At 31.0% G+C, this 13,439-nt stretch overlaps 1 protein-coding gene across 1 annotated transcript; it reads left to right on the top strand.

Annotated features, from left to right (window-relative positions):
- Nucleotides 1–7,366: 7,366 nt before the first annotated feature.
- Nucleotides 7,367–7,789, top strand: LOC136092102 (tigger transposable element-derived protein 6-like). Its single transcript, XM_065819821.1, has one exon. It carries the CDS (start codon nucleotides 7,367–7,369, stop codon nucleotides 7,787–7,789), a length of 423 nt encoding a protein of 140 aa, XP_065675893.1.
- The last annotated feature ends 5,650 nt before the right edge of the window (nucleotides 7,790–13,439 follow it).

Genomic DNA, 13,439 nt, shown 5'->3' with positions numbered 1-13,439 from the left:
CGTGAAACAATCAACAGTAGAACGTAGACAACCACGAGTAAGAAAAAACAAAATTACAAAAAATGAAAAAAAACATGCAAAGGATTTTGCACGAGTATACTCTGTGTTTGCAGATAATAAGCCCGTTACTGTTTGCAAACCATACTTCTTGGCGATACTTGACATTAGCAGCGGTCGACTAAATCGTGCGTTAGTCAACCAACGGGAGAATGGTGGTGTGTCAAGATGAACGAGGAAAATATAATCACAAAACACAACGTATTCATGAGGAACACATCACTCGCATTAAAGATCATATTCGCATGTTTCCCACATACGAAAGTCACTATACTAGAAGTCACAGTGCATCTCGCCGCTTTCTACCTGCTCATTTGACGGTATCTACTATGTACGCCATGTATAGAGAAAAATGCCTACAGGATTCAGTCGAACCCCAAAAAGAGTGGAAATTTCGGGACATTTTTAATCATGAATTTAACTTGACGTTCCATCAGCCACTAAAAGATACGTGCAAGATATGCGACATTTTTAAAACAGATGTTGAAATAGAAAAAACTGAACACAAAAAATCTCAACTAAAAGCAGCGCACGAGATTCATTTGCGCAAAGCAGAGAAGGCGCGTCAATCCTTAAAACTAGAAAAGGAAAATGAAGACAATAAACGTTTTTTTGGGTGAAAAAACACGTTAGCAAAAAAACACGTTTTTTTGCATCTCTACATATAATTTTTGAAAGTCATTTTCTTGATATACGTTAAAATATGAGTAGAATTGTAGAATTTAATAAATACGGCTGCGTCTAAACTTTTTTAAAATATAAAAATATATATTTTTTTACTAATATAAAATTATTTCGATATTTCGTAATCTATCGTGATCAGCGTCATCAGGTATAATATAATATATTATTCCATACCGTCATATATAGCGTCATCAGGTATAATATATATGTTATATTTTAATATAATATATTATATTCTACCTGATGACGCTGATCACGATAGATCAGCGAAATATCGAAATAATTATGTATTGTTAAAAACTAAATCGTGCGTTAGTCAACCAACGGGAGAATGGTGGTGTGTCAAGATGAACGAGGAAAATATAATCACAAAACACAACGTATTCATGAGGAACACATCACTCGCATTAAAGATCATATTCGCATGTTTCCCACATACGAAAGTCACTATACTAGAAGTCACAGTGCATCTCGCCGCTTTCTACCTGCTCATTTGACGGTATCTACTATGTACGCCATGTATAGAGAAAAATGCCTACAGGATTCAGTCGAACCCCAAAAAGAGTGGAAATTTCGGGACATTTTTAATCATGAATTTAACTTGACGTTCCATCAGCCACTAAAAGATACGTGCAAGATATGCGACATTTTTAAAACAGATGTTGAAATAGAAAAAACTGAACACAAAAAATCTCAACTAAAAGCAGCGCACGAGATTCATTTGCGCAAAGCAGAGAAGGCGCGTCAATCCTTAAAACTAGAAAAGGAAAATGAAGACAATAAACGTTTTTTTGGGTGAAAAAACACGTTAGCAAAAAAACACGTTTTTTTGCATCTCTACATATAATTTTTGAAAGTCATTTTCTTGATATACGTTAAAATATGAGTAGAATTGTAGAATTTAATAAATACGGCTGCGTCTAAACTTTTTTAAAATATAAAAATATATATTTTTTTACTAATATAAAATTATTTCGATATTTCGTAATCTATCGTGATCAGCGTCATCAGGTATAATATAATATATTATTCCATACCGTCATATATAGCGTCATCAGGTATAATATATATGTTATATTTTAATATAATATATTATATTCTACCTGATGACGCTGATCACGATAGATCAGCGAAATATCGAAATAATTATGTATTGTTAAAAACTAAATCGTGCGTTAGTCAACCAACGGGAGAATGGTGGTGTGTCAAGATGAACGAGGAAAATATAATCACAAAACACAACGTATTCATGAGGAACACATCACTCGCATTAAAGATCATATTCGCATGTTTCCCACATACGAAAGTCACTATACTAGAAGTCACAGTGCATCTCGCCGCTTTCTACCTGCTCATTTGACGGTATCTACTATGTACGCCATGTATAGAGAAAAATGCCTACAGGATTCAGTCGAACCCCAAAAAGAGTGGAAATTTCGGGACATTTTTAATCATGAATTTAACTTGACGTTCCATCAGCCACTAAAAGATACGTGCAAGATATGCGACATTTTTAAAACAGATGTTGAAATAGAAAAAACTGAACACAAAAAATCTCAACTAAAAGCAGCGCACGAGATTCATTTGCGCAAAGCAGAGAAGGCGCGTCAATCCTTAAAACTAGAAAAGGAAAATGAAGACAATAAACGTTTTTTTGGGTGAAAAAACACGTTAGCAAAAAAACACGTTTTTTTGCATCTCTACATATAATTTTTGAAAGTCATTTTCTTGATATACGTTAAAATATGAGTAGAATTGTAGAATTTAATAAATACGGCTGCGTCTAAACTTTTTTAAAATATAAAAATATATATTTTTTTACTAATATAAAATTATTGCATCTTTTTGTTTTGACCTGCAAAAGGTCATGTCATTGCCTTGCCTTACAACCAATGAAGTTTATTATTGCCGGCAATTATCAGTGTATAATCTAGGCATTTATGACCTTAAAAATGACAATGCAGTGATGAATGTATGGCATGAGGGAACAGCCTCACAAGGTGCAGGTGAGATCGGTTCATGCCTATTGGCATATTGTCAAAATCTGGCAAATAGGGATATTACGTCTATTACAGCATTCAGCGACTCGTGCGGCGGCCAAAATCGAAATATAAAAATTGCACTGTTATGGATGCATTTGACGCAGACGACGAGTATTGAACTGGTGAATCATAAGTTTATGGTCTCTGGGCATTCTTATTTGCCTAACGATGCAGATTTTAGAATAATTGAGAGAGCAAAACCAAAACCCACAGAGATCTTTGTGCCAGAACAGTGGTACAAATTGATCGAGAACTGCTCTATGAAGAAGCGCTTCAGTGTTGCAAGATTAAGCACTGATAATTTCAAGAGTGTTGAGCCCTTATTGAAATTAATTACAAATCGGAAAGTGGATGAGAGTGATCAGAAGGTCAACTGGTTGGATATGCAATGGCTGCAACTTAGAAAGAACGAGCCATACAAACTGTTCTATAAATACTCTTTAAATGATGACGCATCATTCAGTTTCATTTCGCTAGCGAAACGCGACGTCAAACGAATCTTAGTGAAGTGAGTTTGGCTCCACTGTACTGTGGAGCAACAAAACTGAGCAAAAAAAAATACTCAGATCTAATGAAACTGTTAAAGTATATTCCACCCATCTATCATGACTTCTATCAAAAGTTGAAACACAGCGGTCACAACAAGGATGTACTAGAAGATGAACTGCTCGATGACAGCGGCGATGATGATCAGTAAATTCGAGTGGTTTTTATTGTACTGTTTGTAATAATGAGGACTATTTTTGCCGATAATTAGTAAATAGTAATTGTGTTTTTTTACAACATTGTATGAATTTGTACTATTTGTCTTAATTTGAATTGCTATTGTAAACGAATAATATGAAATTTGTTCATGATTTTACACTAAAATGATTTAGCGATTTGTTGATTACCTTTAGAGAAAAAATGGACCAAGTCCATAACTATTATTATATTATTAATAATTATTCAAAAATTTATTTGTGCATTTCACATATCTTGTTGTCTAAGAAAAAAGATTTAAAATGATACTAGACATCAATAATATTACATATGGCTGATTTATAATATATGCAAGCACTAAGAACGCTTATTTCTAACAATATAGAAATATGGACTTATTCCACTTTTACTCTTATGGGCTCATATATATATATATATATATATATATATATATATATATATATATATATATATATATATATATATATATATATATATATATATATATATATATATTTATATATTTATATATATATATATATATTTATATATATATATATATATATATATATATATATATATTTATATATATATATATATATATATATTATATATATATATATATATATATATATATATATATATATATATATATATATATATATATATATATATATATATATATATATATATATATATATGGCAACCAAAAAGGTTCGTGCGCTTTATCCTAATTGCCTATTTCTAAGAAATGTATTTAAAACTGGTTGAGGTGGGGGGATAATTTTCCATATAAATTAAAGCTTGTTTTAAGGAGAATCAATCAGTGTGTTTTATAACTATTATTAGTGCATTTTAAATTTAAAACTCCTAAGTGGAGTATTGCGGTGTCAAATGCGATAATTCGCACCTAATTACTTTCTGAGTTCAAACTTGAAATCAAAGCTGCAGAAGCTTGTCGTTAGATATGCGCTGCTTTTGGGGAAGGTACCATAGCAGAACGGACGGGTCAAAAGTGGTTTAAAAAATTTTCTTCTGGAAATGAAAACCTTGAAGATGAACCAAGATCTGGAAGACCATCCATCGTAAACAACGAGGATACCAAGCTGCAATCGAGCAGGACTCCAGTCAAACATGTCAGGACTTGTCTTAAGATTTAATGTGAGTGATGAAACAATTCGTTTACATTTGCATAAACTTGGAAAACGTTGGAAGTTGAGCAAATGGGTATCTTATGAACCAAAAAACGGATTATGTACTGCAACAAAAAACGAACATATCATTGGCTAGCCAGTAACGATCCAGTACCGATGATTCCTTAACCAAGCATTCACCAACAAAAGGTTTCACTGTGTGTATGGTGGACTATAGCAGGTATCGTTCACTATGACTTGATACCAAGTGGACAAACCATTACTACTGAGATATACTCAGCCCAATAGCGCAGAGTTTTGGTTGCTCTTCACCAAAAACATGCAGCTTTGGTAAACAAAAAAGGTGTTGTATTCCACCAGGACAACGCCAGACCGCACACCGCAAAAATCACGAAGGAAACTCTAGCACGTTTACAATGGGAGATTCTACCTCACCCTCCGTATTCACCAGACCTTGCGCCAAGCGACTATCACCTGTTTTTGGCCCTGGATAATCATATGAGGAATCGACAGTTTTGAAATAGAGAAGATCTTGAAAATGAATTAATTCAATTTTTTAGCAACCAAACTCAAGACTTTTATAAAAATGGAATATACCAGCTTGTTTGACAATGGAAGAAAGTTATTCTTGCTGAAGGAGACTATTTTTCAGAATAAACTTTATAAAAACTGTTTTTATGCGTATTTATTTATGGATCTGCAAAACTCTACGAACTTTTTTGGTTTTCTGATATAATAGCACTGATGATTTTTTTTTTATAATATGATTATAAGCAAGTTTTATTCATTTCAGAACGATTATGAGACATCGTAAAGTAACAGCAGTAAAAAGGTGATTGGGATCCCAATAATAGTATCCGAGCAATTGAGAATGCTTTTTACAAAAGCTTTATCTGAAAAAAAAGCTGTTGAGATATTTGGAGTCAAACGTTCAACTCTTAAAAAGAGAATTAAAGAAGCTCAAATATCACCAGACAGTTTAAATAAATTGCAATGTGTTCCATATTATAATAGTTCTATGAAAATTTTTTCAGTATCAGAGGAACACGAGCTGGTTCAATATTGTTTAGTTTCTGCAAAAGTGGGATATGGTTTAAATCCTATTAAGCTAAGAGCACTAACGTTTGCATATGCTCTCAAACTTAAGAAGAATTAACAGCATTCCCGTCTAGGTTCCGCTAAACCTTGGGAAACAAATAAACAAGATGATTTGCATTGGTTTAGAGCATTTATAAGGCGTCATCCAGAACTGGTTATAAGAAAACCAAAGGCAACATCCATTTTTTTTTTAACATCTTCGTTTCCAACAAGGCTGCAAGCAGCCACTAATTAAAGTTGAAAGTTACTGAAAGAGAAAAGACGAAAATTGTAGAGCAAGATAACGATTGGCAGACGACTTAAAGGATTGCAAATTATACGAATCAGGAAAGCAAGATGAAGGAAGCGAGTTCCAAAGAGGTAATGTTCGAGGAAAAAAACTAGACGAATAAGCATTTTTGGAGCACTTAGGAACAGTCACATTTATGAGACTTAATTGAATGACGAGTAGCACGAGCATGAATTTTAGTAGATCGAACAAGAGACACAAGCTCTTTAGAGCAGTGCCCATTATGGTATTTGTAGAAAAGAGAAAGAGAAGCAACATTTCGACGATGTGATAATGGTTGGAGGTTGGCTGCAAGAGCAGGTCCAACTATGTTTGCAATGCGTTTTTGCACCTTGCCTAAAAGAGAAAGGGCAACATTAGAATAACCGTTCCAGATATGGCAACAGTATTCCATACAAGGCCGGATTTGAGATTTATAGAGATTTAGAGAATAGAATCCGAAGTAAGAAAGTGACCAGCTCAATAAAGAGATGCAACCTTAGCAGATATTAATTTGGCAACTGATTTAATATATGGTTATTGATATATGGTCCAAGAAAGATTGGAAGTAAGAGCTAATCCTAGAAGATAAAGAGTAGACGATTCATCGAGTACATCACCGTTCATATATATAGGAAGATCTAAATTATTGCGATAACAATTGGCTGAAAAAAATTGAGTTTTGTCTGTATTAAAGTTCACCAGCCACTGTGAGCCCCATGTTGAAGCAGAAGTGAGATCCTTTTCGAGCTCAAACGCCCCCTCCAAGCAATCAGAAGATGTTGGTTTCTTATCACGACAAGAACAAATGGTAGTATCATCAGCAAACAATGCCACCTTAGATATGAGAATATCTGGAAGATTGTTAATGTAAATTAAAAAGATTATAGGACCTAGAATAGAACCTTGACGAACCCCTGAAATTGCAGAATAAGAAAAAGAGTGCTATCCATCAAGGATAACTTTTATACTACAATTGGAAAGGAAGGATTCAATAATCTTAAAGATGTTGCCAGATACACCTTAAGAAGAAAGCTTTTGGAGAAGACCAGCATGCCAAACTTTATCAAAAGCTTTTTAAATGTCAAGAGCGATGGCCTTAACCTCTTCACCTTTATTTAATTCACGATAAAACCTATCAGTTATTACTGTTAGCAAATCAGCTGCGGAACGAAAAGATTGAAATCTATACTGATGGTCAGAAAGTAAGTTATTAAATTTAAGATGAGAAATTAAGTGTTTGTTAATTAAAGAATAAAAAACCTTGCTTATGATAGGAATAAGATTAATGGGACGGTCGTTAGACGAATCAGATCGTCTTCATTTTTCAAATGCCATCATTCAACAAACATAATGTCGAAATGTTTTATATTAATCTGCGTAAAAGTTTGATTAAATACAAGTTTTCACTGAATGATATATGGAATTTTGATGAGACTGGTTTTTTTACTGTACAAGTGCCAGAGCATGTTTTAGTAAAGAGAAAAAAGCAACAAGTTGCGTCTGTTACAAGTGCAGAACGAGGTATCTTGGTAACAATGTGCAATGCAGTTAATGCAAGTAGATCATCAATAACACTATTCAACATATTTCCACGTATTCATTTTAAAGATTATTTTCTGCGACATTCAATTCCTGGTTCTGTTGGTACTGCCAACAAATCTGGGTGGATGGTGGAATCAATGTTTATGGAGTGGTTTATTCCTTTTATAAAAAGTGTTCAACCATCTAAGGCAAACCCTGTGCTATTGATACTAGATAATCATGACACATATGTCGATTAACTCTATTGACTTAGCATCAGATAATGGTGTTATTGTTTTGACAATCCCACCCCATGCATCACACAAACTGCAACCACTAGATATAGCAGTTTATGGACCATTCAAATGCCATTATAATCGTGAAATTGATAGCTTTTTGGTATCACATCCAGGAAAACAGTCTCCATATATTACATTGCAGAAATTTCTGGAAAGGCTTGGGCAAAAGTATTGATGTTAGTTAACATCATTAGTGATTTTTCAGCGTCTGGTATAAGTCCATTTCAACCTGATTGATGGAATGATGAGGATTTTGTTTTTATCTCAGGTTACAAACAGACCCAATCCTGAAAGACTCAATATTATTACAGTTTCAATAAAAATTAATAAACCTAATTCTGAAGCACTCAACATCAATCCAGTTTCAGAAGAAATTACCAGACTTAATCATGAAGCAATCAATATCGATCCAGCTTCAGTAGAAATAAACAAATCTAATCCTGAAACACTCAACATCAATACAGTTTTAACAGAAATAAATAGAAATGTTTAAGCCAACAAAAATGTAATCAATACCCTGAATGCCGAAAGTATACACCCTTATTCTTCTGCAAAAACTTGTTTAGAAAAATCCAAAGATGCTCGTAAAAAGCTCTCCTCTTTGATTCTAGCTGATAATAAGATATCAATCTTATCTTTTGATTTAATATATTCGCCCTAGTATTTGACAATATGAGAAAATATTGAGTTTATAAAAAAGGCGAAAATTTGTGGTCCATTCAGTACCACTCTCCCCTATACTTTCTCAAAACTTTTTAAATGTGCCGTTTTTTCCCGTGTACTCTTCACATCTAAAAATAGTCTCTCGATATATTATTTGCTAGTATAAAATAGATTTGTATTATCAGCAAGAATGACTGAATTTAGTTTTAAGAATGCTCTACAAAAATCATTTATATAAACTAATTATAGAAGTGAACTGAGAAAAGATCCCTGGGAGATTTCAAATAAGATATTTAATACTCAAGATCGGACAGTAAGTGCATATTTCTTTTAATTGGTATGATTTGAATTAAGTAATTATCACGAAGTTTTTTGTTTATTTATAAGTCCACGAAGAGATTGCAATTGTCCAAATGCTTTTTATAAGTCAAAAAATACTTTTAAGTAAATTGTTATGTTTAAATCCTTAAGTTAATTGCTTAAACTTTTCAATAATTTTATGCTATTAAGTTGAAAGAGTTATTTATATATCAAACTAATTTGGGTAAAATAAATAGTTTTTAGTGAAGGGGTAGTTGATGTTATTATAAACTACACGTTTTAAGAGTTTTGAAAATACGGAAAGTTTTAATATAGTTCGTAGTCTCCAATTAATCTTTACATTTGTATTGAGGTTTTATTTGCTCTCATTTAAGTACATCCGAAAAATTCTCAGAAGTTATTGAGCACTTTAGTGTATAGATCAGAAGTGATTTTGTTTCAAAAGAAAAATACAACTAGATAATTTATGTAAATCTGGTTCCATTTTTTTTAAAGAGCACAAATTACCACAAAAGTCTTTTAAGATGAATTTAAGTATTTAAATGAAGGCAGTTTTTAAATGAATTAGAATAAATTAAAATAAGTTAGCATGATTCGTACCAATATTTGAAAAATATCGTGTTCTTCCGAGAACATTTTACAGAATATGTCAGTGTTGTTGATAATAGTATTTTTTGATAGAGATGCATCTCTGTCCATCTAGATGGTGTTGTTGGTAATAGTTTTTGTAGAGATGGTGAACTTATCTTTTCTCTTACTGTTATGCAATTAATGACGGACCACGTTTCTTAACTATCAAATTTGCATTTGATAATTCAATTACCGTAGTATTCTTATTTAGCATTTTATTTTAAATAATTTATTTCACAGGCCTGTAGTAACCGCGGGTCAGTAAAGGCAGTTGCCCTCTTCCCCTAATAATTTTTCAAATCAATAATTTCGATTAAAATTGACTGAATAAATAAGCAAAAGTCCTTAAAACTATTGCGTAAGTTTTAATCCGGCTCTGCCCCCTCCCCATCTTTCCTTCTCCCCCCTCCTATATAATTTTTGTTCCTAGGGACCTGTTTTATTTTAAACTTAGTAATCAAGTTTTCGCTTTTTTTTTTTTTTGCATTTTAAATGCGAATAATTAATTCAATTAGTTTCATTAAAATACTAAAAAAATTTACTTAAAAATTATTAAAAATACTTGGTTGGTATTGACGAGCTACTGAGGAGCTTTTTTTGTCACCGTCATTTCCGGCTATAATTGATGCAAAACTATGTGAATAATGAGAATGAGTTAATTTTTTTCAAATTTTGATAAATGGTTCTCGAGTTATGACAGTTTCTATTTGGCACAATAACTCGTGAAGACTTGTTTAATTTTCTTAAAGGACTTGTTGCACCAAATCTTTATATAATATTTAATTTTCAAATGCCATCTATGCAAAAGAGTTTTATTAAAGTATTCATGATTAATTATTTTTTGTTAAAGAACCAGAGCATTTAATTGTACTAATTTTTTTTTATAATAAAAAGGATACCAGGTTTCGTTTCTTCCGCCTCGAGCAATTGGATCAAAAGCATTTAAAGTCCTGTAAAACCCATAAAAATTAACCTCAGTAAAAGAAAAAGAGCTTTTCCAAATTGTCAGAGTAAATAAGTTCATTTACATTTATAGATATCTGAAAATATGTATAAATCTCAGGGCTTGTTTCCTCAGTTTTGTGCAAATTAGACCAAAAACAACAAAAGTTTCGTTAAAACCATAAAAATTTTAACTTTCGTTTTAATAACAAGAGCTTTTTCAAATTGTCTGAGTAAACAATTTTATTCGAATTTTAAAATATCTAAAAAAGATGTAAAACCTCAGAACTTGTTTGCCAAAAATTTAAAAAAAAATTTTGTTCAATGGAATGTTCAATTATTTTAATAACAATAATCTATTACACAAAATTCAATTTGGTTTTAAAAAAAATAACTCAACTGAACATGTAGTTATTCAGTTTGAATAATTCAAAATCTCCAATTCCATTGAAAATTCTCAATTTACGTTAGGCATTTTTATTGCTCTATCTAAAGCATTTGAAAATTTTGATCACAATGCTCCATAAACCTAAAAATTACGGAATAAACAGCAGAGTTTTACAATGGTTTCGAAGATATTTATAAAATTAAAAACAATTTGTCTATAGGTTCTATTCAAGGTTCTATTCAAGGTTCTATTCAAATCTTTTAGGTATCATGTTTGCAGATGATACCAATTTGTTTCTCACTAATAATATTATTTAGCAGCTCTTTTCGACTATGAATAATGAACTGCAGAAAGTATAAATTACATATTTTTCAAAAAGTTTCAATTCTTTCAAATGTAACAAATTATTCTTAAACAAAAACAAAACAAAATAAATTCTCTTCTATTCCCTCTTCAAAAAAAGTTTCCTGCCGACGAATATTCCGTAAATTTTTATTGATTAAGTTGAAATAAAAAGCCATTTAATAATAAAATTATTAGGTGTTTTCTTGACGAGAACATCACATGGAAACAACACATTAATTACATTTGCCAAAGTGTCCAAAAGTATTGGAATCTTATAAAGGCCAGAATATATTTTAATAAAAAAAAGCTTTAAAAAATGTTTAACTTTATTACTCATTAGTTCACAGTACAAATTATGCAATTATTGCCTGGGGTAGCGAGGCAAAAGTAAGTTAAAACGTCTTTACCGCCGCCAAAAACACGCTACGCGTTTAATCAATTTTTAAGATTGATTCTCACACACCATAGTTGGTCAGATTGCCCATTTTTATGCCAAAATTATTTTCTTATTAAATGTTACTATATTTAATAAGAAAATATTAATAACATATTTGAAAAGCAGGAAGGAGGCTAAAATTTAGGGGCTTTTTTGTTGCCAGGCTCCAATCATCGCAATTTTTTGATAAGATAAATCTATCAATATGTAAAAAAATAATAGTGCATATAACTTTAATTCATAAAACAGTTTACAAATTATGTCTAGAAACTTATATTTTTAATAGATTTTTGTTTTAAATTTTTTTATTTTTTTTATTCTTTTTATTATTTTTTGTTTGTTTGATCATTTAACAATATTTTCTGGTAAAAATGTCGTTGGTACGTAATATATAAAGAACACAGAAACTCGAAGAGGATCGCAAGATCCTGTCACTGAGAACCGTTTAACAACGCAAAAATGATAAACCAAATATTTCAAAAAAATATAAAATAAAAAGTAAATACCGTTTAAGAAAACCTTCATACAAATAAAATAAGATATCTCAATTATAAAACACCGTTTAACGAAACAATAAAAAATAAAGTCAAATATATTCAAATTCAATTAGATAATACTTATAAAAGAGAAACGAGATCAGAAGAACTCGAAAATACTTTGTATTAAGAAAATAACTTGTTTCAGTGTGTTTTTGAAAGTAGAAAAATTCGAACTTAATGAAAAATAAAATTTTTTAAAACTATTTGGTTCCACAAAAAAGCTCCGCGAAAAGATATGAGACCTTGCAAAATTTGCATGCGAATAATGTTGAAAAATAAAATTGTCATTTCTTAGATCGTATTTTTTTTATGGCTTTATTTAATATAAATTTTGAAAAGGTATATGAGTTTATCTTACATTTAAACATAAAGCAAATGTATAAACATTTAGATGGTATATATTAATAATACTCATTTTGAATAAAAGTGGTTTTGCATGAGTAAAACGATCTTTAAATTTTGTTAGTCGTGCTAGATGCTTCTCTTGCCGATAAAGAGGATCTAATTGCCTTTTTTTAGCACTACCCCATGCTATATTTGAATAGTTTATACGGCATTGAATAAGTGAGTAATAAAGTTGAATTAATGCATGTCTATTTGCAAAACTTCTCGCTTTATATAATACTCCAATATTTTTTGAAACTTTGTTGCGCAAGGTTTCAATATGATTTTTCCACCTAAGGTTTTCATCAATAAGGGCACCAAGAAAAAGTATAACTTTTTATTGTTTTATTTGAATATTATTTACATATATTTAAGGCATATCATTTGGCAAAAGATATTTTTTGGATTTTGGATGTCCATTTAGTTTTTTTTATGTTAATTTATAACTCATTTGACTTCAACCTTTTTGAAATTTTAATTAACTCTATGTTCATGTCATTAAATAGTGTTATGATATTATTGCTTGACAGAAAAAAGTTTGTGTCATCAGCAAACATTACTGATTTTAAATTTGAGGCATTATAAAGATCATTAGTATAAATGAGAAAAAGAAGTGGTCCCAGTATAGACCCTTGGGAGACATCACATGTTATATCTAGTAAATTTGTTGTAGAGGATATATCAATTTGAACATACTGTTTACGATCGATTAAATAGCTGTTAAGTAATTTTAAAAAATTACCACAGATTCCATGATTTTCTAGTTTTTTAATAAGAATCTCAAGATTTATCGTATCGAAGGCTTTAGATAGATCTATGAACACTGCAAGAGTAAATTGTGACTTTTCAAAAGAATCTGCAATATTTCTAGTCAGATGAAGTACTGCGTGTTCAGTGGAATTATTATTTTTAAACCCATATTGGGTTGTATTTAGCATTTTTTTTTTTTAGAAAGATGATCTT

This window comes from Hydra vulgaris, chromosome 15 (assembly GCF_038396675.1).
Source record: "Hydra vulgaris chromosome 15, alternate assembly HydraT2T_AEP".
NCBI lineage: Eukaryota > Metazoa > Cnidaria > Hydrozoa > Anthoathecata > Hydridae > Hydra > Hydra vulgaris.
Note: the sequence above shows the minus strand (reverse complement) of the source record. Positions and strands in the feature narration are given on the sequence as shown.